The following is a 27,275-nucleotide window of genomic DNA, read 5'->3' as shown; positions in this document are numbered from 1 at the left end:
AGGCCTGTGTCACCAGCCTCTTTCGAATGAGCATAAGGCCTACAAAGTGTATGGCAAAGTAAGGAGCCAAAGACTCCTTTGCACCTCCGACATCATCAGTACTGCTTGCCCAGCTGCGATCTTAACAACCAGTTGGGAAAAACTGATCTGCACCAAATAGAAGCACAGAGCAGCACTTGGTTTGAAAATATGATATGTTTGACTGAGCCATCTTTACATCACATGGAATAATATTAATGACCACCTTTAAACACCATTTTGTGTTGTATTTCTTTATCTATATAGGTCCAAAGTACTGCAGAGAATTTTTAACCCCTTAGTGACCAAGCCAGTTTACATCTTAATGACCAAACCAAATTTTGGAAATCTGACGTGTCATTTTAACATAGAGTAACTCTGTAAAGGTTTTGCATATCCAAGTGATTCTGACATTGTTTTTTCGCCACATGTTGTACTTCATTTAGGTGGTTAAAAATAGACCAATAGAGTTTGTGTATATTTATTAAAAGCGCCAAAATTGGTAAAATTTTCACATTTTCAATTGCAGTCTCTCAAATATGTGCAAACATACTGTACAAATATTTGATAAGATATATATTTCCAGCTATTAACTTTATTCTGGACGCACATTTGAAAAACTAGTTTTTTTAACCATTTAGGAGATGTACACATTTAACATTAGTTATCAACATTTTGCGATTGCAAAGGCTCATAGGCGTCAGAAGGATAGATACCCCCACATTTTAAAAACTACACCCCTTAATGTATTCACTGAGGGGGGTCAGGAGTATTTTGACCTCACATGTTTTTTCAGGAGTTAATGCAATTTAGAGGAGAAAAAATAAAATGTCCTATTTTTGCAAATATGTCATTTTAAAGGCAGTTTTTTTTTCTATAGTGCACATGAGAATCAGGATTTACACCCCAAAATGGATACCTCTGTTTCTCCCGTGTTCAGAAACATACCCAATGTGGTCCTAATCTTATTGCTGTATGCACAACGGGGCCCAAAATGAAAGGAACAGCCAGTGACTTTCAGAAGACATTTTGCTTGAAGGTGTTTTAGGCCCCATTACCCACTTGTAGAGCCCTTGAGCCGCCAAAACAATCGAGAACCCCCCACAGATGACCCCATTTTGAAAACTTGACCCCTTAACGAATCCATCTAAGGGTGTAATGCAAATTTTGACCCCACAGTTTTTGAAGGAATCTAAGCAAAGCAAAAGGAAAAATTTATAATTTTCATTTTTTGGCAATTGTGTCATTTTATAAACATTTGTTTTGTACAGCACACATATAAATGAAGACTTGCACCCCAAAATAGATCCCCCTGTTTGTCTCGTGTTCAGAAACATACCCATTGTAGCCCCTATCTACTTATAGGACACCTAACTAGGCCTATAATGGAGGGAACACCCTTTGGATTTCAGGGCACACCTGAATAAATTCCAGGCCCCATTGCACACTTGTGCAGAAAAACAAATTGACTCCCTAAAAATAAGGACGCAACGCTTTTTTGGGATTTTCATCTCAAATTTTTTATTTTTCCATCAACATGGCCGTATGACAGCTTGCTTTTTGCATGGCAAACTGTAGTTTTTATTGGTACCATTTTGGGGTACATATACTGTATTGTAAAACTTTTATTAATTTTTTTTTGGGAGCAAACACCAATTTTAACTTTTATTTTACATTGTTAACCCCTCAGTGACAGCGCTATCGTCTTTCTACGTCCTGCTGCTTTCCCTCCATACAGCACGGGCGTCAGCTGTTTATTACAGCTGACACCAACGGGCAATAGCCGCGATTGGCCGTTCGGCCGATCAAGGCTATTAACCCTTTAAATATCGCTGTCAATTCTAACAGCGGCATTTAAATCCCCCGAACGCTGTTCGGGGGTCCCCGCACGGCCCCCCCGCGGTGAGATCGGGGGAGCTGTGCAGGTGTCATGACAGCCGGGGGCCTTTAGAAAGGCCCCAGGGCGGCCTTAGCAGACTGCCTATCAAGCCATCCCCGTGGAGTGGCTTGATAGACTGCCTGTGAAAAAGCAGTATGACGTAATGCTATAGCATTACGTCATACTGCAGGAGCGATCAAAGCATCGCATGTTAAAGTCCCCCAGGGGGACTGAAAGAAAGTGTAAAAAAAGAACAATAAAGTTTTAGTTATAAAAAAAAAAAGAAAGTAATAAAAGTTCCAAAAAAACCCCTTTTGCCATATTTGCAATAAAAAAATCAAAATAAACCAAAAATACGTGTTTGGTATCGCTGCGTCCGTAAAAGTCCGATCTATCAAAGTAATGTATTATTTACCCCACACGGTAAACGTGGTCCAAAAAAAAAAATAAAGCCCGAAATACACTTTTTTGGTCGCCCTATCTCCGAGAAAAAAATGTAATAAAAGGCGATCAAAAAGTCAACTGTATGCAAAAATGGTACCAGCAGAAACGTCAGGACATACAGCACAAAATGAGCCCTCATACAACTACGTTGCCAAAAAAATAAAAAAGTTACTGAGCGCAGAAAATGGACGCAGAAAATATTTAAAAAAATTAAATAACTTAAAAAAAAATTAAATTACTACAGCAAAAAAAATACTATATAAGTTTGGTATCGTAGTAATCGTACTGACCCATAGAATAAAAATATCAGGTCGTTTTTGTTGCAGTTTGTGCGCCGTAGAAACAGGACGCACCGATAGATGGTGGAATGTAGGTTTTTTTTCCATTTCTCTCCGCTTAGAATTTTTAAAAAGGTTTTCAGTTAAAGGAGATGTCTCGAGGAAGCAGTTATTTTTTTTTTTTGCCCAGTCCCCCTAATTAAACATACATTACTAATTACCCCTGTAAATTACTTTCCTAGCTGGTTTGTACTTACCGTTCCAGCGTTTCAGCAACTTATAAAAGTTTCCTCAAGATGGCCGCCGGCTCTTTCCCCGTCGTTCTCTGCAGCCCGACGTGCGCGCTCCCGAGACGCCGCCAGCTGTCTCCATGGCAACCGGACGCCCCGCAGCCGCCGACCAGACGCCCCGCAGCCGCCGACCAGACGCCCCGCAGCCGTCGACCAGTCGCCCACCGCCAGGCAGCAGGTAACCGGCGCTAGCCCCCGGCTCCCCAGCGCTAGACCCTCAGCCCAGGTGAAGGCCCCGGAGCCCAGCGCTAGGTTCCGGAGCCCAGCGCTAGGTTTCGGAGCCCAGCGCTAGTTCCCCCGGCCTAGCGACAGCCCCCCCATCGCAGCGGCAGCCCCCCCCGGCCTAGCGACAGCCCCCCCATCGCAGCGGCAGCCCCCCCCGGCCTAGCGACAGCCCCCCCATCGCAGCGGCAGCCCCCCCCCGGCGCAGCGACAGCGATGACAGCCCCCCCAGCGCAGCGGCAGCCCCCCCGGCCCATCACTTACCTGGACGGCAGGACAGCTGGGCGGCTTCTCCGGACAGCTGGGCGGCTCTGCACCTTCCTCTAACAGAGGAAGGTACAGAATGGCCGCTCCAGCGCGCTCCCGAGCAGTGACAGCTCGTCTGCGCATGCGCAGAAGAGCTGTAGCGGGGAGCACACTGAAGCGGCTCGTGCTGAAAGGAGAAGACCGGACTGCGCAAGCGCGTCTAAAAAAGCAAGCTGCCAGCGAATTTAGACGGAACCATGGAGACGAGGACGCTAGCAACGGAGCAGGTAAGTGGAATAACTTCTGTATGGCTCATATTTAATGCACAATGTATATTACAAAGTGCATTAATATGGCCATACGGAAGTGTATAACCCCACTTGGTTTCGCGAGACCACCCCTTTAATTATATGGTACAATAAATAGTGCCATTGAAAAATACAACTCATCCTGCAAAAAACAACAAGCCCTCATGCAGCGACGGCGATGGATAAAGAAAGGAACTACGATTTTTTAAAATGGAGTAGGAAAAAACAAAAATGGAAAAAAGCAAAAAAGCTCCGTCACTAAGGGGTTAATCATAAATAACGGCATGGTTTTTTTTTTTACATTGCTGCATTCAAAGTCCCATGACTTTTTATTTTTCTGTGAGGGCTTGCTTTTTGCAAGACAACCAGTAGTTTTTATTGGTACCCTTTTGTGGCACAAAAGCCTTTTTTTGAACACTTATTACATTTTTTTAGGAGGTGAAACAAACAAAATAAGCATTTTGCCTCAGTTTGGTATTTTTTGCTTTTTTTTTTTTTTTTTTTTTTTTTTTTTACAGTTTTTACAATGCAAAATAAGCAGTGTCTTCAATTCTATTGTACAGGTTGCTTGGCACACATGATAATATCAAATATGTGGGATTTTTTTTAAATGATTTTTTTTATACAAATAGCATTTATACTAAATAACTTTTTTTTATACACTAATTTTTATGTCCCTGTAGGACTGAATGAGAATTGTTTGGTTTCTGCATGCAGCAAACTGAACATGCTGTTCAGTGTATACAGCAGTTGATCACTTTTGAACGACTGTCTGCTTTCTGTAAATGGAGATGGGTGGGGGGAGAACACTCCCCAGCCCGTTTCGCATCCATTCGGGTAGCGCTGTGAGCGATATTCGTTCCTGTGTAACAGCACTGGAGTGAGCATCGGTGTTAGTGCAGTATGTCTCCACTGGAAGTATCGGTTGTCCGGTTTCAGCTAGAGGTAACCCCCAAGGCTACTGATTGGCTCCTGTGCCTGGTGGAGACATAGTACACTAATACCCAGAAGGGTGCACATAACTGTATACACAGCTCCTCTCGCCCATTACAATGTGTCAGTGAGAGGATTGCCAGCTCTTGGACTCAACATGGTGCCCGTCTGGCATCTCTCCAGACTGCTCTAGTCTCTGCAGGGAAATGTCTGCTCGGGGCGATGGTGCGCAGTGCTGTGCTGCTCTTCGGTCTGCTTGCACCGACACAGGACAGACTGCCGGTACTTGTAGTTCTCCAATAAGGCTCAGTCCTCCAGTATTTGTGTGGTATTATCTCCACTGGCCGCTCCGCCTGCAGCTCAGGCCTGAAGCTCTGAGGTGGGCGTGGCTATAGCCTCCGCAAAGGAGTGTGCCAATGGGGGCCAATCAGGTCTTTGGGCGTGACCTGGGCATTACCTCTAGCTGAGCCTGGCCAACCCATATACTTCCGAGTGAGACATACTACACTAATACCACGAGCATCACTGGGACGAGTGTCATGCATTGTTTGCCCAATAGCTCATTCCGTCTTAAAGGACCATTAGACTAGCGATGCATATTCACGCACAGTGTGCATCAGATAGTCAGAGGGGTAGTGCGGTTATCTGTTTGTCCAGGACCTGAGGACCTGCATCAGAAAAACGGAGAAACAAATTAAAATAATTAAGAGATAAATCAGTATAAAATAACAGACCTAGAAATGACATTGTAATCAACTCTCTTAAAAGTAGCCTTGATCGAAACCCAAAAATGCAGCTATTGCATGAACACTATTGCTTGGTTTAACTTAATATGAAGTTCATAGCAAAGCTATCCTGTAAACTGATAAACCATCTTGAAAGGCTCAGCACCACTCCTGCACAAATACCTATCTCATGTGCTTAGAGAAAGGTTGAGAGTGCAGAAATGTTTTTGATGGACTTGAAACTGTTTATAAAACTTAAGTTAGAACTGGGTCATGCAGCTGCGCCGTGACTTTACAAACACCACCCTGCCTGATACTTTGCCAGCAGAAGTTATCATTTGGGATGGGTAACAAAGAACAGACTACATAAAGCACAACAAAAATTATTTTTCATTACCTCCAAGAAGAACTATGACATTTTTTTTACTCCTTCATGCTCTTTTTGTTCTATTTATCCCGTTTGGCTTTTTTGGATGGTTGGACAAATAATTTGCAGTAAAGGCCAATTTTTTTTAAAGACATAATGAAATAGTTCTTTATGCACAGATCACTGCTGTATGCACGGGCCCTGTACCTCCCAATGGTGGCGCCGTAAAGAACAGTATTCTCCTCTAGAAGCCCGATTCTAATGCAAGAATAACTACAATATGAAATGAGTTAGAGACCTGTAACTTTTTATGGATAACCATTAGAGATGAGCGAGCATACTCGCTAAAGGCAATTGCTCGAGTGAGCATTGCCCTTAGCGAGTACCTGCCCGCTCGAGAGAAAAGGTTCGGGTGCCGGCACGGGGGAGCAGTGAGTTGCGGCAGTCAGCAGGGGGGAGCAGGGGGGGGGGGGGGGGGGGAGAGATCTCCCCTCCGTTCCTCCCCGCAGATCCCTGCCCGCCGCCGGCACCCGAACCTTTTCTCTCGAGCGGGCAGGTACTCGCTAAGGGCAATGCTCGCTTGAGCAATTGCCCTTAGCGAGTATGCTCGCTCATCACTAATAACCATATAGCAGTCTACCCATCCATAGTACTTTGTCCATGTGCATGCAGCCTTAGGCTGGATTTACATAACATTTGCATTTCATTTTGGTACATCGGCCATTGTGCATTTGCACGTGCAACTGTTTTTACTGTACTTTTTGCACATGCAAGTTATGCGCACAAAATACATGCACCGATGCTCTCAGCCATTGTAATTGCCAATTTTAGATGTGTTTGCCAGTACAAATGAGCAGGAAAATAGAGCAAGCTGCGTATGTTTTTAAACAAAAAATATGCGCGTGAGGATCTGGCCTTAATGGTGGGATGTTTCTATACATACTGTATATAAGCTGGGGCACGCAGTATTTCTCCTAGTAGAGAGCACCACGACATTGTAGGAAATCTTACAGACTATACAATGCCACCTAGAAAAAACTATATAAATGAGTGATGGAATAATACCCCTACAGCTCCACCTTTAAAAAGTATATGAATCAATATTCAACATTTTAATGGGCCTGTTAAAAGGTCAGATATTAACTCATAGGGTAGCTAACGTCCTATAGGCAGTGCTGTGGAAGCATTATTCCATCAATCATTTGCATATTCTATATACGTATGTATTGACCTGGAAGTGTGGCACTACAGAATAAACGTACTTAACTGCAAGTCAAAAGCAGCTGTCCTAGTACCAGGTCATTTAGCAAACAGTAGTTATTCTGGATTTCGTTTAATAAGAAGATGGAGTCAGAATAGGGAACTAAATACAGCGTTTCCCTGAAAACAAGACACTGTCTTATATTAATTTTGCATTGAGAGGCACGGTGTCTTATTTTTCAGGGGGGGGTCTTATACTTACCCAGCCGCCGGCGTTTGTGTCCCTCTTGCTGGTCCCCATGCTGCTGCAGTCCTCAGCACTGACAGGATTCTCTTCTTCTGGTAACAGAGCTTTGAATTGGTTCATCAAGCGCCAGCTCTGATTGGCTGGTGCTCAATCAAATCACAGCGCTTACTGGAGGAGGGGTACTCAAAGCCCCATTACTAGGAGAAGAAATTCTGTCAGCTCTGAGAACTGCAGCCTGCGGACCAGCATGAGGGACACAAACACCAGCGGTTATGTGAGTATAAGCAATAAGGTAAAAAAAAAGCAATCATCACCTAGCCATCGGCATCTGTGTCCCTTGCGCTAGTTCCCACACTGCTGCAGTTCTCAGTACTGACAGGATTCTCTTCTGGTGACAGGGCTTTGAATACCCCCCCTCAGGTAAGCGCTGTGATTGGATCAAGCGTCTGCCAATCAGAGCCAGCGCTCGATCAACCAATCACAGCCATTAAGTGATGTAATTGACTGACTGGATTGAGCACCAGCCAATCACAGCGCTCTCTTACTGGAGCCGGGGTATTTAGAGCCCCATCACCAGAAGAGAATCCTATCAGCGCCAGAGATAAGTATGAGGGACACGGACCCCAACGGCTAAGTGAGGTTGTTTTGTGTGTTTTTGGTTTTTTTTTTTTTAAACCTAGTGTAAGTTTAAGGAAAAAAAAATAGGGGTAGGGCTTATTTTCAGGGGAAAACCGCTCGTTAACTTAACCTAAGAATTTCATTGCCATGCAACTGCAGTTGAAGAATCTGGGATGAGGTCATAGCTCACCTGAACCAACAAAGGAAAGAAGCTCCCCTGATTGATCAAGCGGCGGAGCTAACCAGGACGGAGCTGACGTGAGTTCCCTAAAGGAACAGAGGGGATATTTGCAGTTTCCGATAATCTATGGCATAGGAGAAAACCACAATTAGACCACACGTGAAACATACAGCTCCCCCGACTGTGCAATAAACCTAACAGTTCTACTTACTCTACCTGCAGCTTCGGTCCAGCAGCAAAGGGCAGAAGCTGGGACGATTACCCTCTCATGACTGCTGACGTCTGCTTAGGGGAGAGGTCAGTGGTCATAGACTCAGCAGCAGCTGCCGCCACCACTGGACCAGAACTGCAGACTAGAGGGGAGTATAAAAGATGGCCACATTGCATCTCTACCTATTGTAAACTGTGCATTAGTATGCTTAATTGTCTAAGACTACACCTGCTCTGTTGCCCATGTGAGCAGCATTTGCCAGTCATACCAGCATGTAGTGTTGCAGACTACTGATCCAAACTAACGCACAGGGTGCACCAGGTAGTCAGAGAAGCAGTTCAGCCATATTTGTCTTGGACCAGGCAGACAATTGGGGACTCGACAATAGGGTCATGGGCACCCAAAGATCATTGATGCACGTAGGGAGCAAAGGCTAGCCTTTCTAGTCTGATCCCACAGAAGGGGTACTGCAGCACAAAGTGCTGCAAATATCCTGCTAGCAGCAATAGAAAAATGTCAAACATACAGAACATTGCCGCTTGCCGTTTAATGGGCTGCGTAGTCACAGATTGATCAGCGTGTTTATGTTCACTGCCGAAAGCATCTACGATGGCACATGAGCATCAGAACTGGATCATAAACTAAAAGAAGGTGGCTGGTCTGTTGGGTTTGATAAAAGGTTTTCTGTCATGTGGAAGACCGGGTGCATAGCTTATCTGAGAAAAAAAAAGGTAGCAGCAGGATGCACTGGGGGTAGAAGACAGGCCAACGGAGACAGCGATGCTCTGGGCAATGTCATACTGGGAAACATTGAGTGCTGGTATTCCCATGGATGTTATTGTGACATGTACAAACTACTTATAAATTGTTGCAGAACAAGTATACCTCTTCCCGACGCCGATATAGGCAAGACTAATTTGCAGTATGGTAGGACGTATTAGCCTGCTGAAAGAGGCCACTGCTAAGTTGTTCAGGAATGGTTTTGTGGAACATGACAATGTCCAAGGTGACTTGACCTCCAAATTCTCCAGATCTCGATCTTATTAAGCATCTGTGGTACGCACTGAACCAACAAGTCCAATCCATGGAGGCCCTACCACCTTAGAAGGTGCTGTGAGCTATTACAGGACATCTTTGGAGCTCTTGTGGAGTCCCTGCCTCAATAGGTGATAGCTGTTCTGGCAGTACATAGGGGTACCTACATAATATTAGGCAGGTGATTTTAATGTAAAAGCTAATTAGTGTATAAGGTATATTTATACCATAACATCTGCAGCAAAAAAATTGACATGTGTGCATTACACAGCAGGATGAGCGCTCAAAATTTGAGCGTTCACTTTACATAAATGTGTAAATAAAGGCTCACACTGTATGCAGAAGACAAGCAGGACAGCTATCTTCTGCGTACAGCTGTTGTCTTCTCGGAGCGCTCAGCTGGTATCCTACTGAGCACTGCAAGCGGAGTATGCAGAACACATCTGGAGCGGTGTCTTCTGCATGCTCCTGCTGTCTTCACGGAGCACTCAGCTGGTATACAGCTGAGCGCCTTTGAGCAGGGTATGCAGAACACAGCTGGACCGTTGTCTTCTGTATACTTCTGCTGTGTTCTCTGAGCAGGATACCAGCTAAAATAGTATCAGCGGCATCCCACTGAGAACTCAGCACAGAGTCCCGATAAGACTCATCAGTAGCCTTAATTTACAAATTAAAATAATGTTCATTTACCAAGATAATCTACAATGGGGTAAGTGGTAGCACCCTATGGTTGTCTTCTAATAAGCTCTAAATCTTACATTTACCTTAACCCCTCAAGGACGGGGGTGTTTGGTCTGAAAGGTCCAGACGAACACTTTTTAGGGACTTTACCTATGTGATGATTTTACTGCCCTATTTGCACATGACAGTTTTGGTGTTAGCAGTGGGTCATTATTATAATTGTATATAAATTACACATACTATTTTCTTTTCTAACTGCTTTGTAACTTTTTTTTTTTTTTTGACATCTATGTACCCCCTGATGTTATATAAGACCTCCGAGGGGGATCCACAGTAGCTGGGGCATCCATAGGGTAAAAACATTCCCCTGTAGTAGTCATTAACAGAGCCGATTTGGGTCTGCAAGGACCCTGCAGCTCTGCTGTGCCAGGGGGTTTCCAATCACATGATCCCTGGGTCAAATAGCAAAAAGTAAAAACTTCTGCTTTCTCTTTTCACTGCATGGCACTCATTGAGCGCCATGTAGCTTGTAAAGGAGAAGGCAGAAGCAGTGAATAGCAGGTCTCCTCCAGGTCCTCGGCTGTCACCAACAGCCAAGAACCCGACTTGCTCCTGCTAGACTCGGCTAATATTAAAGCCCAGTACCAAGCACTATAAAATTTACATGATTGGTCGTTGAGGGGTTAGTTACCAGGAAGAACGCACTCGGGCCATGCACCGTTTTTCTCACACACGAATACCTCCTTGTGATGCGGTCTACGCTCAAGGCGTGCCTTATATATAAAAGGGAATGGGCATCCATCTAAAAATTCTGAACTGTGGCAATTTTTTTCTTAAAGTAAATTCTCAAGAGCAAGTATAATTTTACTGGAAAATACATACTGTATGGTAACAGAGGAATATTAGGCCAGACATAAATGGTCGTCAGGCACATTCTGGAACAAGGCAATAAAAACCCATTTATAATTTTAGCAGTGTCATAGTTTCTATCCCCAACTGAGCTTCTCCAGCCAACAAAAGCATAAATAGACAGAAAAGTCACCACACAGGAAGAAAATGTATTTCCTTTTATTTAATTCGATCTGTTGGAGCATAATGTCCAGGTGTTTAATGCCAGGAACGTTTAACCGTAAAAACAGATTGTACGACATGCACATTATAACTGAAAGACACAACCTAAACAATGAAATACCAAAGTAAATGGGGATATGCAACAATCTGTTCTATCTTACTTTTTATATATATGCAATGACTGTACACAAAAGACATTTCCTTTTTAATTAGCCAACTAAAAGTTGTCCAACTGGAAGAAGAAAATCAGATGATACATTTATTCAACTGGTTAGGCTTCCGAATTAAAAAAAAAAAAAAAAAAAAAAAAAAAAAAAAATCTTCCAATTGGCGATACAGAGTTTTTCAAATTTGAGTCTATATTTGTTTTGACTCCGTGATCCTCTTAAAAATACCAAACATACAAAAAAACTTACATTGGGACAAAAACTGAGAAAAAAAAGTTATTTCACCTCAACAAGCATTCCGCAAACTATCATGACTTAGTTAACCAGTTCATCTGAAGAGATACGGGGAAAACATTAGAAACCTCCAGATTTGATAATGCAACCCAAATAGGCTTACACATAGTTCTAATAATTTAGAAAGTATCACTGCTTTTCCCCAAAACCCCACATACTTCTTGGCACATATGCGCTTTCAATAAACCTAAATACTTACAGAACCCTGCAAAGGCCGACAGTCTTCTTTTACTAAATCATTTTATAGTTACTAAGTAACTGTGTCATGTTTTGGTTTGTGCAAATAAATTCGGCAAAAAAGTCGATTCCACTGTATACATAATGAATAAAAAAAAAAAAAAAAACACAGAAATTGAACAAATTAAAAAAAAAAAAAAAATTAGTGCATGTACGTGTTCAAAAAAGGGGGAAGACAATGAATGGGGTGTTGAAGTTAGCCAAACAATTCACATGTGTGGTTTTTCCCAACATTTCTACGAGCTTTATTTGAAATAATAAAAAAACCCACAAAAAAAGAAAAAAAAAAAAAAAAAAAAAAAAGACATCGGACATTTTGATAAGAAAATGCGAAATTGAAAAAGGGGAAACTACAGTTAGTATGGCTTTAGTAGTAAACCACACATTTATGCCCCACAAACCTCTGTACACGTTTAATATATAAAAAATGACTGTCTTAATTAAAAAAAAAAAATTCAAAAATTGTATATAGCATGATCGACAACAAAAGCTAAATTTTATATAATTAAAAAGGCACATTTAATTAACAACACATTTAAGGCAGAAAGACCAATTATGATCATCACTTACTGACACTAGAGCCAGCAGCGTCTACCACCTTCCGATACCAAAGCAGTTTGAGAAATGAAGGCTAAAAACAAACATTTATAGTTTTTTTTTTTTTATGAACATACATACAAGGATTTGGATTTAAAAATCTCACCATGGGATGAAAAAAAAAAAATAAAAAAACTCCCTCTCCAATATACTTCCAACTGAATTCCAACTACAGTAGAACCTCCATTTTCCTTCAACTGCTCAAGTTTCTTCCCACAATGAAAAAAAAATACTAAAAAAAAATTTATTGATGTTTCATGAAATTGGCTTTACTTGAAAATTTTAACCCAATTTCTATGTTGCCAATAGTACAGGGACCCGGGGGAACTGGTAAACACTATGCATTACTGTACCACGTGTCTTTATATAAATAATGGATAAGGTTTTCAAAAACAGCCACCCAAAAAGAGTCTCTACTAGTTTTGAAATCCAAAGCTTCTCTTTAAGGTTTTACGTTGTGATTACCCCCAAGAGTAAACCTTTTATATCCAGGTTAGCTGGCAATAATGTGTGTATCTGGATTACATTTATAACAATTCTATTCACACCTAAATCATCATAGATTAATATACACCTATGTATGCTTTCCTTCATAGCTTAAATAAATATGAACATATGAGGACATGGATATTCGACATAAGCGTCTATCTGCTCGAGATCTCCAGGATAACCAACCTGCTACCATCTTAAAAATCTAATGGCTGAAAAATACTTTAGGAAATATAGAGCCATCTTTACCATTAGACAATTTAAAAAAAAAAAAAATCTTATTTTTTCACTGTACTTAAAAAAATTTAATATCCTTGCCTATTTAAAAAAAAAAAAAAAAAAAGTTACAAAATGTATTTTTCAATTTATACATTTTATTCTACAAAGACAAAAACACAGGAAAAAAAAAATAGGTGCATCATTTGGTAAACAGACCTCACTATGAAAAGGCAAGAATGGTAAAAGGAAAGAAGCTGTTAAAAACCGTCACATAGAAATATATCCATTAACTTCAGCAATAGGGTTTTTTGAGTTTAACATAATTGATGTTATATGGGTAAACTATTAATATACAATTTTTATACCGCCCTTGGGTGTGTAACAAAGGCGACGCTACTTGGTTTGACTCAATGTTACTTTTCTTTAATGTATTTTGTACCTTTGAGAAACACTTAAAAGCATTGATTAAGCCATTTTGAATTAAAAAAAAAGGATATCAAATGACAGTACGGATTTCTAAAACTATATTAAAAAGGAAAAATATTTTGGGGAAGTTATTAAATGCTAAGTAGGTAAAATGTGTGAAGTAAAAAAAAAAAAACAAAAGAAAAAAACCCAAAAAAGTTAAAAAACTATGCAGAACAGCTGGAAAGAATTCAGTGCTGCACGAGAAAAGAAATCTAACTAGGCCTGTAGGGATATAAGCTCTACTAGTTCTATTACAGAGACCAGACTCATACCTACGAGAAAAAAAAAAAATTAGCCCTCAGAGCGAAAAAGGAAATTCCTCAGAATTGAGGTAGTTCTTACTAAGTATTAGCACACTTTCATTCTCCCATCTCAAAACAAAAGTTATTTACACCGTCTCTTTACCAAATATTTTTGTCATTTTTCTTTATAGTTTGTTTTTGTTTTTAATTTAAACAAAATCTAAGGATTCATGCTAGGAAAGAGTTTTAATAAATAATGGGTTAACTTATGATTAATCAAATTATCCCAAAAAGCCAGATGGCATGGCAATGAATATTCTAAAAAGAAACTTGCTGGTACTCGCTTATCGGCTGAAATCAATATAAAAATTTGTTCATGTTTATTCTAGACAAACCTACAAAGATCGGACTTCTCCATAGAACAGTAGGTTTAACTAACTTTGTACAAAAAAATATATATATAAAAATTACATCCCCTTGCTGTGGATCACATTTACATCAACAGATCCTATATTTGAATATTTTAATTTATATAGACAAGATAGTATATAAAATTTCCTCAATGAACGTAGCCAATGTGTAATACTTGTATTGCTAGATGTACCGTCAAAACCAACTAAATAAGGTCGCGAAATAATATTCAGACATAGAACATCTGGATGCGAGACACAAAATGTATACAAATGGATATACTCCTAAAAGCTGAATAAAGCACCTAGCCATGTATAAAGATAAACATTCTGGAGGTACGGGGTGGGAACAAAAAAAAAAAAAAAAAGGATATAAAGGCTATTAATCAATGGGCTTCCAATTAGGTCCTTAACTGCTTTCCAGGACTGTGCCAACAGATGAGCAGATTTATGTCTAATCAGCCAATAAAACTCCAGTGATGACCAAGCTGAAGACACACGGGGTGGAGAATCACAAAAGCGGTGTTTGAGTTACCAATGGCCAGATTTAACACTGCATGTATGTGCAGTCAACTCCTACCAAAGGGCACTTACCATACCACAAGTTGACCAAGTTCCGATAAGTAATGTTTTCTCTTGCCACACAATGGATTAGCATATGACAAAGGCAAAGCGCAACGTATAAAAAAAAAAAAAAAAAAACATATATAGAACTTAAAAAAACAAAAACATTGTAAATATGGCGATAACTGTAAAAGAAAGGATGTATTTAATTACTTTTTAAAACCTATTGAAGTGTCCTAATGTAGAAATCGCAAAGATGATCCATGTAAATAATACACTTTAGAACAAAAAGAGGACTCGTCCAAAAGGGAGAATCTGACACTTGGTCAACGTACCAAATACATAACGGCCTGTAATACTACATTAGACAAAACCAAAAATCCTATTCTGTAAATATATTAAAACAATGGTAGAACCAGATGTGATCTTGTTGGTTGCTTGGTCATTTTATCCCACATTATAACATGATAAATAAAATTAGCTTCTGTACAGATAAAAAAAAAAACAAAAAAAAAACAAAAACAACAAGATGTGACACTGGGATTAATGACATGGAAATGTGATATAAAACACTAAAGCTCGGCTACCTCTACAACGTCTGTATATACATGCCTTTTGGCCACAATAATCTTAACGAGTCCATGTTTTCCAGCAGAGTGAGGAAGAAGAATGAATCCAGCACTGGACTCGGTGGCACGGTGTTAACAATAAACAACACACCTTTGTCCGTTGACGTACAAAGAAAATAACTGTCCGATGGATTGATAAAGAGGAAAAGGTGCATTTTCCATTTTGATTAAAAAAAAGTCTCTTTATTTTTGCTAGGATTGTGAAAAACTTCCATTATCTCCAAAGTCGCACCAAGAGTATGATACTCGGAAGAAGGACTGTAAATGACGCGGTGCTGGAATGGGCACCACTCCCTGTTTTCACAGTCTTATCACTAATCTTGTCTTTTTGTTTTGTTTTGTCGAGATCTTCTGTAGTTCTGATGACAAAATCGTCGGGGCATTTGGTGGATGACTGTGGGTCGCATCCCCCACTTCCACTACCTTCTTCCCCGCTGCTCCCATCACCTGTGTAACAAAAGGAGAGACTTGTTACTGAAGTACCGATTGAACAAGTTACAGGCAAAAGTGGGTTAAAAAAAAAGGTATGCCACGGATGAAGATGCAAAAAAAAAAAAAAGCTTCAAGTACAGTGGTGGTATTATAACAGCCATTACTGATACCATTATCCCTGTCCATATACCCTAGTAAGGCATTAAAGAATGTCATGGGGGTTTGCCTGCTTGGGACCCCCTCTTTGAGTCACAATAGAGAATTGGTCTACAAGAGTAATCTTTCTACTACATGGACAGCCATTCATCTGAAAGGCCACCATATAATGGTTGACTGGTCATGGCTTTCTCCAGTAAAATTGGCTTTTTATTGGGAGTTCTGGGTGCGAAATCTGCAGAGATGAGCGTATTCCTTGCAAGGCCGGAGTATTAGAAAGAGTGGTTTCTGATAAGATCAGCCTTGCATTATATCCCAAATTTATGGCGAGAAGACACTGAAACCCGAGTGTACAGTTTCCAGAATTTCTCATCAATCTTGCAACAAAACACTTACTGTCAATGAAATTTATGTCATTCCCGTTGTAAGCGTTTTTCATTCTGTTTGTCATAGTACGCAGTGCCATCTTCTGATGACGAATCACAATGTCTGGATTTGTGGTATCCACGTGCACATCAGGATTATTGACCTGATTTTCCAGACCGTTGGCCATGACTGCATACATATACCTGGAATAGAGGAAAAGACAATAGCAAAAGTAAGAAAAGCAGAACAAAACTATAACCAGTTGACCGACTGACACTCAAGACAAAGAAAATGAAACAAGTGATAGAGCTAAAAACAAATCCTGCCGCCCCCAAAAATATACTGCTTGTATGCCCAGTTTTCCCAATAAGATCTGCCAAAGCATTCATAAAAACATAGCTAGACCTAAAATTTCTCCTCTGCTTCAAAAGACTTCGAACACTGGGAGCGGGCGCTTGGTAGACAAGTACCGATATCAGCTGGCTCCAAAAATCAGAACACAAACCTGCTTTTATCACTCCCATTCCAGCATTCATCTTCATTAACACCCGACGTCCAGTTATTTTTGCAAATGTTATTGGGCAGTGAAGACCAAAATCTTTTGGCGGCCTTGAGCTTTTGTTTCACATCAGACACCTGTAAACAGAGTATTTTTAAAAATAAGGGGACATTTTTCCTGCAATTTAAAAAAAATAAATAAATTCTTATCCAAGATTTTGTTGACCATATTAAAACTCTACACACACCAGGTTATGTCTACATCTGCCTCAAAGGCTCCGTTCTGAGTCTCCGGCGGAGATCTGACCCAAACGTACGGGCAAAATAGCATAGCATGCTGCAGTATTTTGTCTGGTAAAAGGTCAGAGGGTGTGCTTGAAATGCCATGAACCCCATTCTAGTCAATGGAGTCTAATGGGCACCATTCGTTTCCATCCTGTTGCAGTTCCATTCCTAGCCATCGGTCTGATTTTTATGTTCAGGACACCTGAATGATTGAATGCCTAACTAAACATATTCTTCATGTCATGACGTATGTTTATAATGGAGCCATAATGGCTATTGAATGTTTGTGAATGAATACCAACAAATTCAGACGTAGGACTTCTTAAACTCAAAGACAGACAGGGAACACATTAACCCTTTCCAATCTAATTTGCATCCTGGTTTTCCTAGGGGGCTTACTCTTTTTCTACCGTTATACAATAGTGCCATATGCTGGCTAAAGCCGGTACTACATGAGGTGACACGTTGGATAGGCTCAGACAGCAGAGAGGCTGGCAATATACAGTAAGAGAACCCCGACGGGTGTCTTCCAACATCGGAGCTGTACAGCCTTAAATCATAATGTCTTCAGAGGTAAGACAGTAGATTGGAAAGGGTTAAGTGAGGGGGACATAGATTGGACTATGAATGCTAAGGTTTTACATAAAGATTTTTCCAATCTGCCAAAATCTACCTAGCAAATCACACATGGAATATTGTGTACAGATTTGGGTACTGGTACTCAGTAAAGACAAATCAGAGCTTGAGCGGGTTCAAAGGTGGACAACTAAATTAATAAATGGAATGGGCGGACTACAATACCCAGAGAGGTTATCAAAATTGGGGTTATTTAGTTTAGAAAAAGACAGCTGTAGGGCAACCTAATAACTATGTATAGATATATCAGGGGGCAATACAGAGATCTCTCTTATTGTCTATGTATACCCAGGACTGTAACAAGAGGACATCCCCTGCGTCTAGAGGAAAGAAGGTTTCTACACGGACATAGGGTTTTTTTTTTTTTTTTACTGTAAGAGCAGTGAGACTGTGGAACACTCTGCCTGAGGACGTGGGGATCGTGAACTTGCTAAAAGTTCAAGAAGGGCCTGGATGCCTTTCTTCAGGATAACAATGTTACAGCTTAGTCACTAATGACTTCAGAAGGGTTGTTGATCCAGGGATTATCCGGTTTGCCAGATTAGAGTCAGGAAGAAATATTCTCTCTAAAATAAGAAACATGGCTTCCACCTCGTTGAGGTTTTTTTTGCCTTCCTCTGGTTTAATTTTGGGTGGTAATATGCCCAACTGGATGGGCATTTGTCTTTTTTTTCCAGTCTTACACACTATGTTACTAAATTACAGGGCTAGTATCACACAGCTATACTTTAGGGTCTTTAGTATGGCTGCAACATCCAGACTCCCTGCGGTTCTACCTAACCAATTTCTACTGAACTTAAGCTAGCCATACACAAGCAATACTTGTCGATTCAGTATCCGGCAATGGCCAGGAGGCTCCCATACTGTAGGTTTTTCATAAGTGCCTGAAAATTTTAAAGGGGTTGTCCCGCGAAAGCAAGTGGGGGTATACACTTCTGTATGGCCATATTAATGCACTTTGTAATGTACATCGTGCATTAATTATGAGCCATACAGAAGTTATTCACTTACCTGTTCCGTTGCTGGCGTCCCCGTCTCCATGGTGCCATCTAATTTCAGCGTCTAATCGCCCGATTAGACGCGCTTGCGCAGTCCGGTCTTCTCCCTTCCGAATGGGGCCGCTCGTGCCGGAGAGCTGCTCCTTGTAGCTCCGCCCCGTCACGTGTGCCGATTCCAGCCAATCAGGAGGCTGGAATCGGCAATGGAGCGCACAGAGCCCACGGTGCACCATGGGAGAAGACCCGCGGTGCATTGTGGGTGAAGATCCCGGCGGCCATCTTACTACGGTAAGTAAGAAGTCGCGGGAGCGCGGGGATTCGGGTAAGTACTGGACGGTTTTTTTTTTTACCCCTGCATCGGGTTTGTCTCGCGCCGAACGGGGGGGCTATTGAAAAAAAACGAAAAACCGTTTTGGCGCGGGACAACTACTTTAAGACTTATTTAAACATGTATGTTCAGCTTTAGAGCGCCATAAAACCACTCCAATTCGAACAAAGAACCTCAGAATGCATCAACAGGTAAACAGAATTATATACAACTCACCAGTCTATCCAAACTTGTCCCAGCAGCAGTAGTTGGACGTTCTTCTGGGCTATACGATCTAAATCGATGATTGATGTTACTGTCTGATATAGAACGGGAAACCCTTGTATTAGTATTAGGAGGTAGTGGCTTGGGCTGTCCACAACCTTGAAAAACCTATTAAAAGAAAATGATACGGTAAGGTTTGAGTAATGGAAAGAGTAGTATTACAGCACTCAATGGTAGGTACCATGAGGGTGAACCAATAGATTATAAATACACATCTTGGTACAGTACAAGACTAAAGGGGATGAAGGCTGCTTTCACAAGGCGCTCGTTAAAAAAAAAAAAAAAAAAAAAAAAATACTGCATGTTCAAACACGTTCGACAGTGTTTAACGCACACTAGTGTTGCAGTGGGTGATGGTTAGAGATGAGCGAGCATACTTGCCAACAACAAATACTCGAGCGAGTATTGTCCTTTTCGAGTACCTGCCCACCAGTGAGAAAAGATTTGGGTGTGTCAGCGGGGAAGAGCGGGGGGGGGGGGGGGGGGGGGGGGGGTGTGAAGAGACACACGGCAACACACTGCTCACCCCCGCCGGCACCCGAATCTTTTCTCACGATCGGGCAGGTACTCGAAAAGGACAATACTCGCTCGAGTATTTGTTCTTAGCGAGTGTACTCGCTCATCTCTAGTGACGGTGCATTAAAAACCACTGAACCGCACTTAAATAAAGCAGGCAACATTCGAAAAACACAGACTTAGAAAAGTTGTGCTCAAACACTCGTTTGGGAAGCCCCATTGAAAATCAATGGAGGAGTTTTACCGCATTTGGCGCACAGTTTGAAACGCGCGCTCAATGCTGTAAAAAACACCTGTGTCTGAGGGGCCCAAGTCACTTTTTCATCACTAGAGACATTGATCCACTGAAATCTGTTTCTCCTCGTCACTAAAAGGACCAATTTAGACAACCGTAAAGTAACCGTATTTTAGTGTTCGCATTACAGACACCATTCCTGCTCCGACTGCAGATCTCATGACTTGAACTCAAAACATCATAAGCACATATGATGGTTTAAAAGTTAGGGTCATAAAACCTGTGGCCGAGCCAGGAATTGCAGGCATAATACAAATACTAAAATGAGGGCATATTAGAGTCATCCGACAGCCCCAACACAGACATTCAACTTTCCTCCAAACAGATAAAGTCAGGGTAAAGAAGAATCAACGACATTGAATTTCAATGTCCAATCTTTGGTTGCCCAGTTGATGAGCCACCCCTAGATCTATCTCACTGTAACTTACCTAACTAAACCCACTAACATTCAATCAAGCCGATCGTTCATTTGTATGGAGAAATGGGGGGAAACGTCTTCCGGCCAAATGATCACAGTTGTTGAAGGTGTTATGGGCACCTTAAGTGGAATATAGGATTATCGCCTTGAAACAAACCTTTTGAGACACTGGACTGCTGTTCTCCTGCATGTTCATTATGGCCTCTGAAATTTTAACATCAATGGGATCCATGACAGTTTCAATGTTGAATGGACCCTCTAGTCTTTCTGCTACCAACAACATGGAATCTAAAAAGAAGAAAAACTGAAGTTAATGCCCGGCAGCAGCATGTGAAGCTTTTGTAGCATCGAGTCTTTCCATTCTGTTATTTCCACTGGTACCGAAGGCAAGCTCACAGCAAAGCTTTAGAACAGTAGAACATATTGATACATTTTGTTACAAATTGTGAAATCATTCTGCAATGTTTGCTCTTTAACCGAATCCATCCCTAAAGAAGGCTGATCATTGACTATTCTCACTGAAAGGGCACTTTGTGAAGCTTCGTTACTAGTATTCCAATGCAAACTGCACACGTTGTATAAGCAGGAAATCTACACTGGCAGAATGTCAGCCATGAATGCAGCCAAGACCATGAAGGTTTGTTGGAATTTCTACCAGAAAGAAAAAAGGTCAAACCCATTACCCAATCGAAACTGCTCAAGTATTTTCAAGAGTTACGTTTGGACATCTTTAGAAAGAAATGTGAGCAGAACGTATTTAGTCCCAATGCAGTCAATGCTGATATTGCCATCAGAGGACGAAAGCTGGGCTACTGAAACAGAATAGTTCCAAGGTAAAACCAGCTGGGAAGACTTTTTTTTATATGTTCCTTTTTAATAAACTACCAAAAGAAAATTTTTTGGAGGTTCTCTGATTACTTCTGATAAAACTGCTTCTACACGGATGTTACAGTAAAGGTGTTGTACTTTATTGCTCCGGTGGCATGATGATTAAACTGTGTAGGTTTGATCATAGGCGTATGTCAGATCCACGGTGGACGCATATGCAATAAGGAGACCGTAGAATGCTATAGTCACATTTGGTAACTCCGATTCTGGATCAATCGTGAGAACACATACGGAGGCATGTAGCAGCTACAGCCATGTTATTGAGCTGCTCCCCACTTATTGAAGAGAATGAGGCATCTCATGGACCTGTTGTGTTCTTCTCAAAATGGGAAGTCTTATCCCTTTCCAATCCACTGTCTGACATCTGAACATATTATGATTTAGGGCTATACAGCTCCAATGTTGGAAACCATCCATCGAGGTTCTCTTACTGTATATTGCCAGCCTCTCTGCTGTCGGAGCCTATCCAACGTGTCACCTCATGCAGTACTGGCTTTAGCCAGCAGATAGCACTGTGGTATAATGGCAGAAAAAGAGTAAGCCCCCCTAGGAAAACCAAGATACAAAGTGGATTGGAAAGGGTTAAACTTAACCCTTTCCAATCCACTTTGACATCTAAAGACATTCTGATTGAAGGCTGTACAGCTTCCGATGTCATAATACATCCGGCAGGGTATTCTTACTGTATATTACTGGCCGCTCTGTTGTCGGGGGCCTCTCCAGCATGTCCAATACCATAGTACTGGCTCTAGCCAGCAGATGGTGCCATTGTATAAGGGCATAAAGAGGAAAAAACCCCTAGGAAACCCTGAATCCAAAATTGTATTGCAAAGGGTTAAGGACTGGAGATTCATCCTGAAAACTAGATATACTTATAAATAAGTATTAAAAAACACAACCTCCCTTATTTGAGATTAAAAATAGACTAAGAAAACATAATTGCTTTGAATTAGGCGTCATATATGAGACGATAAAGCACAATGATTTAACTTATCGTGCTTCTGGTTTAGGTGATGTGGAGTCTATTTTCATGCTCTCCTGTTCTTGCGGTGTCCCCGGTGAAATTAGCGTATGCAAAGCAGTGCAACTGTTTTCAGAAGCCTGTGCGCATGCACTCCCACAGAGAAGAATGGGAGTGCATGCGCCCAGCCTTCTCAAGAGTCAAGAGTACTCCTTCAGTGGTATACCATTGGAGGCTGGAGTCCAGGTCCCCACTGTACCAATCTTGTAGGAACATGGCTGCAGTCACGTATTGTTCATTGTGCACGTGTCCACAGCCAACGTTTTCTGGACGTGGAACAGCGGGAAATAGGGCTCCAGTGCTGGAGAAACACAAAGAACAGTATCCCACTTTTTTTTTTTTTTTTAAACATTATTCAATGGCTGCAGAATTATTTTTTTTTAGACTTGAAAAACCTCCATTAAAAAGGAAGAGTACACTTAGGCACTTTTTTTGCTTGTATATATTGCCACAATGCATCCAAAATTAACTAAAAAAAAAAATGAAGCTTATTTTTAAAAATACTACAATTCTGTGTACAGCTTCTGTGTGGATCTTGGTTTCCATGGTCAGAGACTATGAAACCAACCTATATCTAGTCCGACCCTTCAGTCATATGTTCCTCCTTTCCACTATAGACACTTCTTCTACTGTCTGCAGTTCAGTGTGGGGAGGGGGCAGATGTAAAAGTAACCACACTGCATATATGGACTAGACATAAGGTGTGTCTGTAGCCCGTAGGTATGGAGTCACATGGGGAAGGACCTTTAAACAAGACTATTTGTAAAGGCACTTCATTTAAGACCTTTTAGGTTTGTTGGCCAAATAAAAATGGTTGCAAACATGTAGAAGCCCGAAGTGTAGTCACTATTAGGCCCACTTGTGATGTCCCCGTGGATGCAAGGAATTTGTGTCAAAAACTCCTCCCATCACTTCAGGGAAGTAGCGATCCTCCGGTGGGCCTTTCAGATGTATCGGAGCATCGGCAAGTGTTTTCTATGGGAAACCTCACATTGCATCGCACTTCTGTACATGTGTCCATGTGATGTTTTTTTTTTTAATGGGACAAGAAAAAAAGAACAGGAGACACTTAAATATAGGACTTGCTGCAAGGCTTTCCAGCACCACAATAAATTAAAAAAATAAATAAATAAAAATAATAAAAATAAAAATCGCTCATGTATATGATCCATTCAAAAGAATGCGTTTCAGGTTCACCCGAGGTTTGTGCCTCTCACAATGCTTTGTGATTTTCCCAGCCGTATGAAAGTGGCCTTACCGAGAACCGTAAAAGGTGAAGTGGTCCAACACCTGATGAGCATAAATATTTCTCTCTTTTTAAACTGGTGACCTCAATGAAAGCCATCCTGTCAAAGATCATATCACAGAGCACAACGGCCCCAAGAACTGACTTTTAAATCTTAAAGGACAGAAATGTCAAAAATTCCAAAAAAAAAACCCAAAACACTAAAGTTTTTTCTTTTTATTTAGAAAGCCCAGTCCCCGAATCAAGATTTAAACACAAAATGCCCCTTTCCCAACATCTCACCAAATGACAATGCCTCTCACTATGGAATTCAATTGAGCCAACCTGGAGACAGGAATCTGGCTAAACGCATATTTTGTTAAAGGCAAGAAAATACAATAAAACAAAAGGAGTCAGACATTTTTGTGACGGCCTTCAATAAAAAAGTTGCTTCAAATCCCTGAGCAAAGGCAACTGACATGAATATACCATTGTGATTCAGAAGGAGAAAAATCCCTTTGATGTGTCAGCAAACGAGACTTGGTAAATAGAAACACGCAGGCCAAACTAACTCGCCGCTGTCAGTTCTTATCCTTACAAGGAGAAAAAGAAAAAAAAAAACACCCCACAAAACTTTGGCAATTGACAAAATCAGACAGACTTTGAAGGAAAAAAAAAATAAAATTTTATTGACCATCATAAATGTGCCAGGTACAAATCGGGGTCTTTTTTTTTTCCACCTCCCATGTGAACTATGAGAGCAAATTATTTAATCTGGTAACTTTGTATTCCCTTAGGGGCCACAAAAGGCCCCAGATTAATAATGTGTTAGTGAGAGCCTGAAAGGAAACACAAACCCCCGATTCTTCTAGCTGTTTGGTGTCTTTGTAAACTCTGAGTTATCCAGGCCATACACAAGAGCATGGGAATTGTGTATGAACTGGCTCTTTTGTTATTCCTGATGCCATGGCAGTACATGTATCACAGCTCAGGAATGCAAGGGGTTTTTTTTCTTCCTTTTGACTGTTGATATAGCAAATGCATTTGGCCTCCAGCAGAGCTCCTAAAGTAAGTTATAATAGATAAGAAGTATAATAATTGGCTCACAAGAATATACTCAACTGTAGCAGATCGGCATTGATAAGAGTGCAAGGAGAGGAACTCATTAAAAAGGATATAGGAAACCATATTTTTGTATATCTGGATGGGGGATTGTTTTCTGTCAAATGAAATAAATAGGAAAATCGTATTTCCAGCAGTAAATTATATCTATTAAAGATAATTTTACTAGCAATAAAGTACAAAAAATGCCTTTTTTTTTTTTTTTAATAGCTCATAAGAAGCTGTAGAAGATTGACAATAACCATTTCCAATCCACTGTCTGACGTCTAAAGACATTATGATTGAAGCCTGTACAGCTCTGATGTCGGAAGACGTCCGGCAGGGTATTCTTACTGTATATTACTGGCCGCTCTGTTGTCAGGGGCCTCTCCAGCATGTCCCATACCGCAGTACTACCTCTACCCAGCAGATGGCGCCATTGTATAATGGCAGAAAGAGAAAGCCCCCTAGTAAACCCTGAATCCAAAATTGGATTGCAAAGGGTTAACAAGTGACTTTACACTACCACTTCTCTCTATTCTGCCATGGGAAGCAATACTCCAAAACCTCTCCCCCAGACTCTGTGGAATCCTAATACTAAACATCAACAAAGTTTAAATGGGAGGGAAGCATTTGCAGAAGAGGGGCATACTCAATTATGGGTTAGCCCAAATGCCCCATGGCAGAGAACCCACTGTATTTACTATGTTTTTGTTTTTTAATTAAATCATTGTGTTCTGCATTAAAATACAAAATTCTATCACAGACTGGAAGGTGGGTCCGGAGAGGGTGGTGGTAGTGGAGGTGGGGGGGGGGGTAGCATATTACCTGCAGCTCGTTGCTGCCCCTTTAATTAGCAAGCTTCAAGTCTCATTTTTGCTGTTCAACACGGCTGCAGGAGTTTCCTGTCTAATGCACAGTCCACTGCTGTCTGATTGGCCAGTGCTCATCATGTGAGCAACTCTAGCCAGTCAGAGAGCGGTGTTAGCAGTCTAACACTATCAACACATTGTGGGCGATTAGGTAGTCAGCAGTTTGTTTCAGACATTTTCAATGGAAACTAACAGGACCCAGAACCAGTAGATCAGAGGGACGGCAGAGAAGACCCACTTTAGGTAATATACATCTTTTTACCCCTCTGGTCCTGTGACAAGTTTGTCCTGAAACTGTAAAGTTGACTTGCATGAGTAAAATGTACTAGGGGATATCTGTAACAAAAAACACTCAATATGCCTTTTTTGCAAAAATAAATATATGTAAAAACATCTAGGCCGAAGCAATTCAGGTAGGAGGAAGAACAACAGTGGTGGTTGCCCTTCCGGGCACTATCAGCAGAATACATATTCTATTGGAGGAGTAAACCTAATTTGCTAGGCTACGTTTTGTCCGGCTAGACATTTTGGCTGCATTCAGAGGAATGACTAATGTAATACATGGATGGCTCATAACTGCCCAAGTGGGAACCTCTTATAGAAGGAGGGTCCCAAGCATGGGATCCCAACTAGGACATCCATATGCCCTAGCAAGACATATAGACAGGGGGTTGTCCTAACCGTATAACCCCTTTAAAAAGAAAAAAAAATCTTCAAAAGTCAACACCACCATATATTTTGCAACTTAGATCTTTAACCCTTTCCAATCCAGTGTCTGACATCTAAAGACATTCTGATTGAAGGCTGTACAGCTTCCGATGTCTGAAGACGTCCGGCAGGGTATTCTTACTGTATATTACTGGCCGCTCTGTTGTCGGGGGCCTCTCCAGCATGTCCAATACTGCAGTACCGGCTCTAGCTAACAGGTGGCGCCATTGTATAATGGCAAAGAGAGAAACCCCCTAGGAAACCCTGAATCTAAAATTGGATTGCAAAGGGTTAACTTAGAAATGGCTTCTGTTAGACTAGACAACAGTAAAGTTAAAGATAAATGAATACTCCATGCAGTAGTTGCTGGTTCTAGGAAGCAGGTGAGAGATTGTGAGTTACGGCTCCTCCCACTTTGTACAAACAGAAATATAGACGTAGGACCTTGAAGGACCATAGATGATCGTCTGTCCCATCGGCCATATCCAACTCAAATTTCAACACAAGTCTAATTCCCATGAACTCTAAATAAGGATCAGTCCCTGCATTCTCTATGACTTGTCAGTTCCTTCCAGACAAGGAAGAGTTAAAGAAAGTAAAGAGAGTTCTGCAATGTTGGTTGGCTACAAACCGGTTAATGAGTGCACTCCTCAGGAAGTATGCTACATGCCTTCAAAATGTATTTAATTAGTTTAAAAAAGAAAAATCGACTAAAGAGACAAAAAGACAAAAAGAAAAGGATCTGAAGCAATAAAGTAAAAAAAGGGGCGAAACTCGGCAAGCGGAGAACTGATTAATTAACGCATTTTGTTAAATTCATGACATGGTTCTGGGGATTAAAGCATTGTTCAATGCCTAGGGCGTCTGAAACCTGACGTGCATTAAGTAACAAGAGTATATACCAGCAGGGCAACAAAAATACTTCCACGCAGACATCATCCTAGAGAAACGCCTAATAGGAACAGCCAGTTGGCCGGGAGATTATAGCAGACGGCAGA

At 41.1% G+C, this 27,275-nt stretch overlaps 1 protein-coding gene across 1 annotated transcript in view; it reads right to left on the bottom strand.

Annotated features, from left to right (window-relative positions):
* Window positions 1–13,092: 13,092 nt before the first annotated feature.
* GPC4 (glypican 4) overlaps window positions 13,093–27,275 on the bottom strand; it is a 101,294-nt gene continuing 87,111 nt past the window's right edge. The window contains exons 5-9 of the mRNA XM_066581849.1: window positions 20,620–20,750; window positions 19,186–19,341; window positions 16,730–16,860; window positions 16,255–16,427; window positions 13,093–15,717 (exon numbers count right to left, since the gene is read on the bottom strand). Of these exons, the coding sequence (XP_066437946.1) occupies window positions 15,485–15,717; window positions 16,255–16,427; window positions 16,730–16,860; window positions 19,186–19,341; window positions 20,620–20,750 (824 nt within the window). The 3' untranslated portion in view covers window positions 13,093–15,484. The remainder of the gene's footprint in view (window positions 15,718–16,254; window positions 16,428–16,729; window positions 16,861–19,185; window positions 19,342–20,619; window positions 20,751–27,275) is intronic.

The sequence above is a fragment of the Eleutherodactylus coqui genome, chromosome 10 (genome assembly GCF_035609145.1).
Source record: "Eleutherodactylus coqui strain aEleCoq1 chromosome 10, aEleCoq1.hap1, whole genome shotgun sequence".
Lineage (NCBI taxonomy): Eukaryota > Metazoa > Chordata > Amphibia > Anura > Eleutherodactylidae > Eleutherodactylus > Eleutherodactylus coqui.
This window is presented reverse-complemented; position numbering and strand designations above follow the sequence as displayed.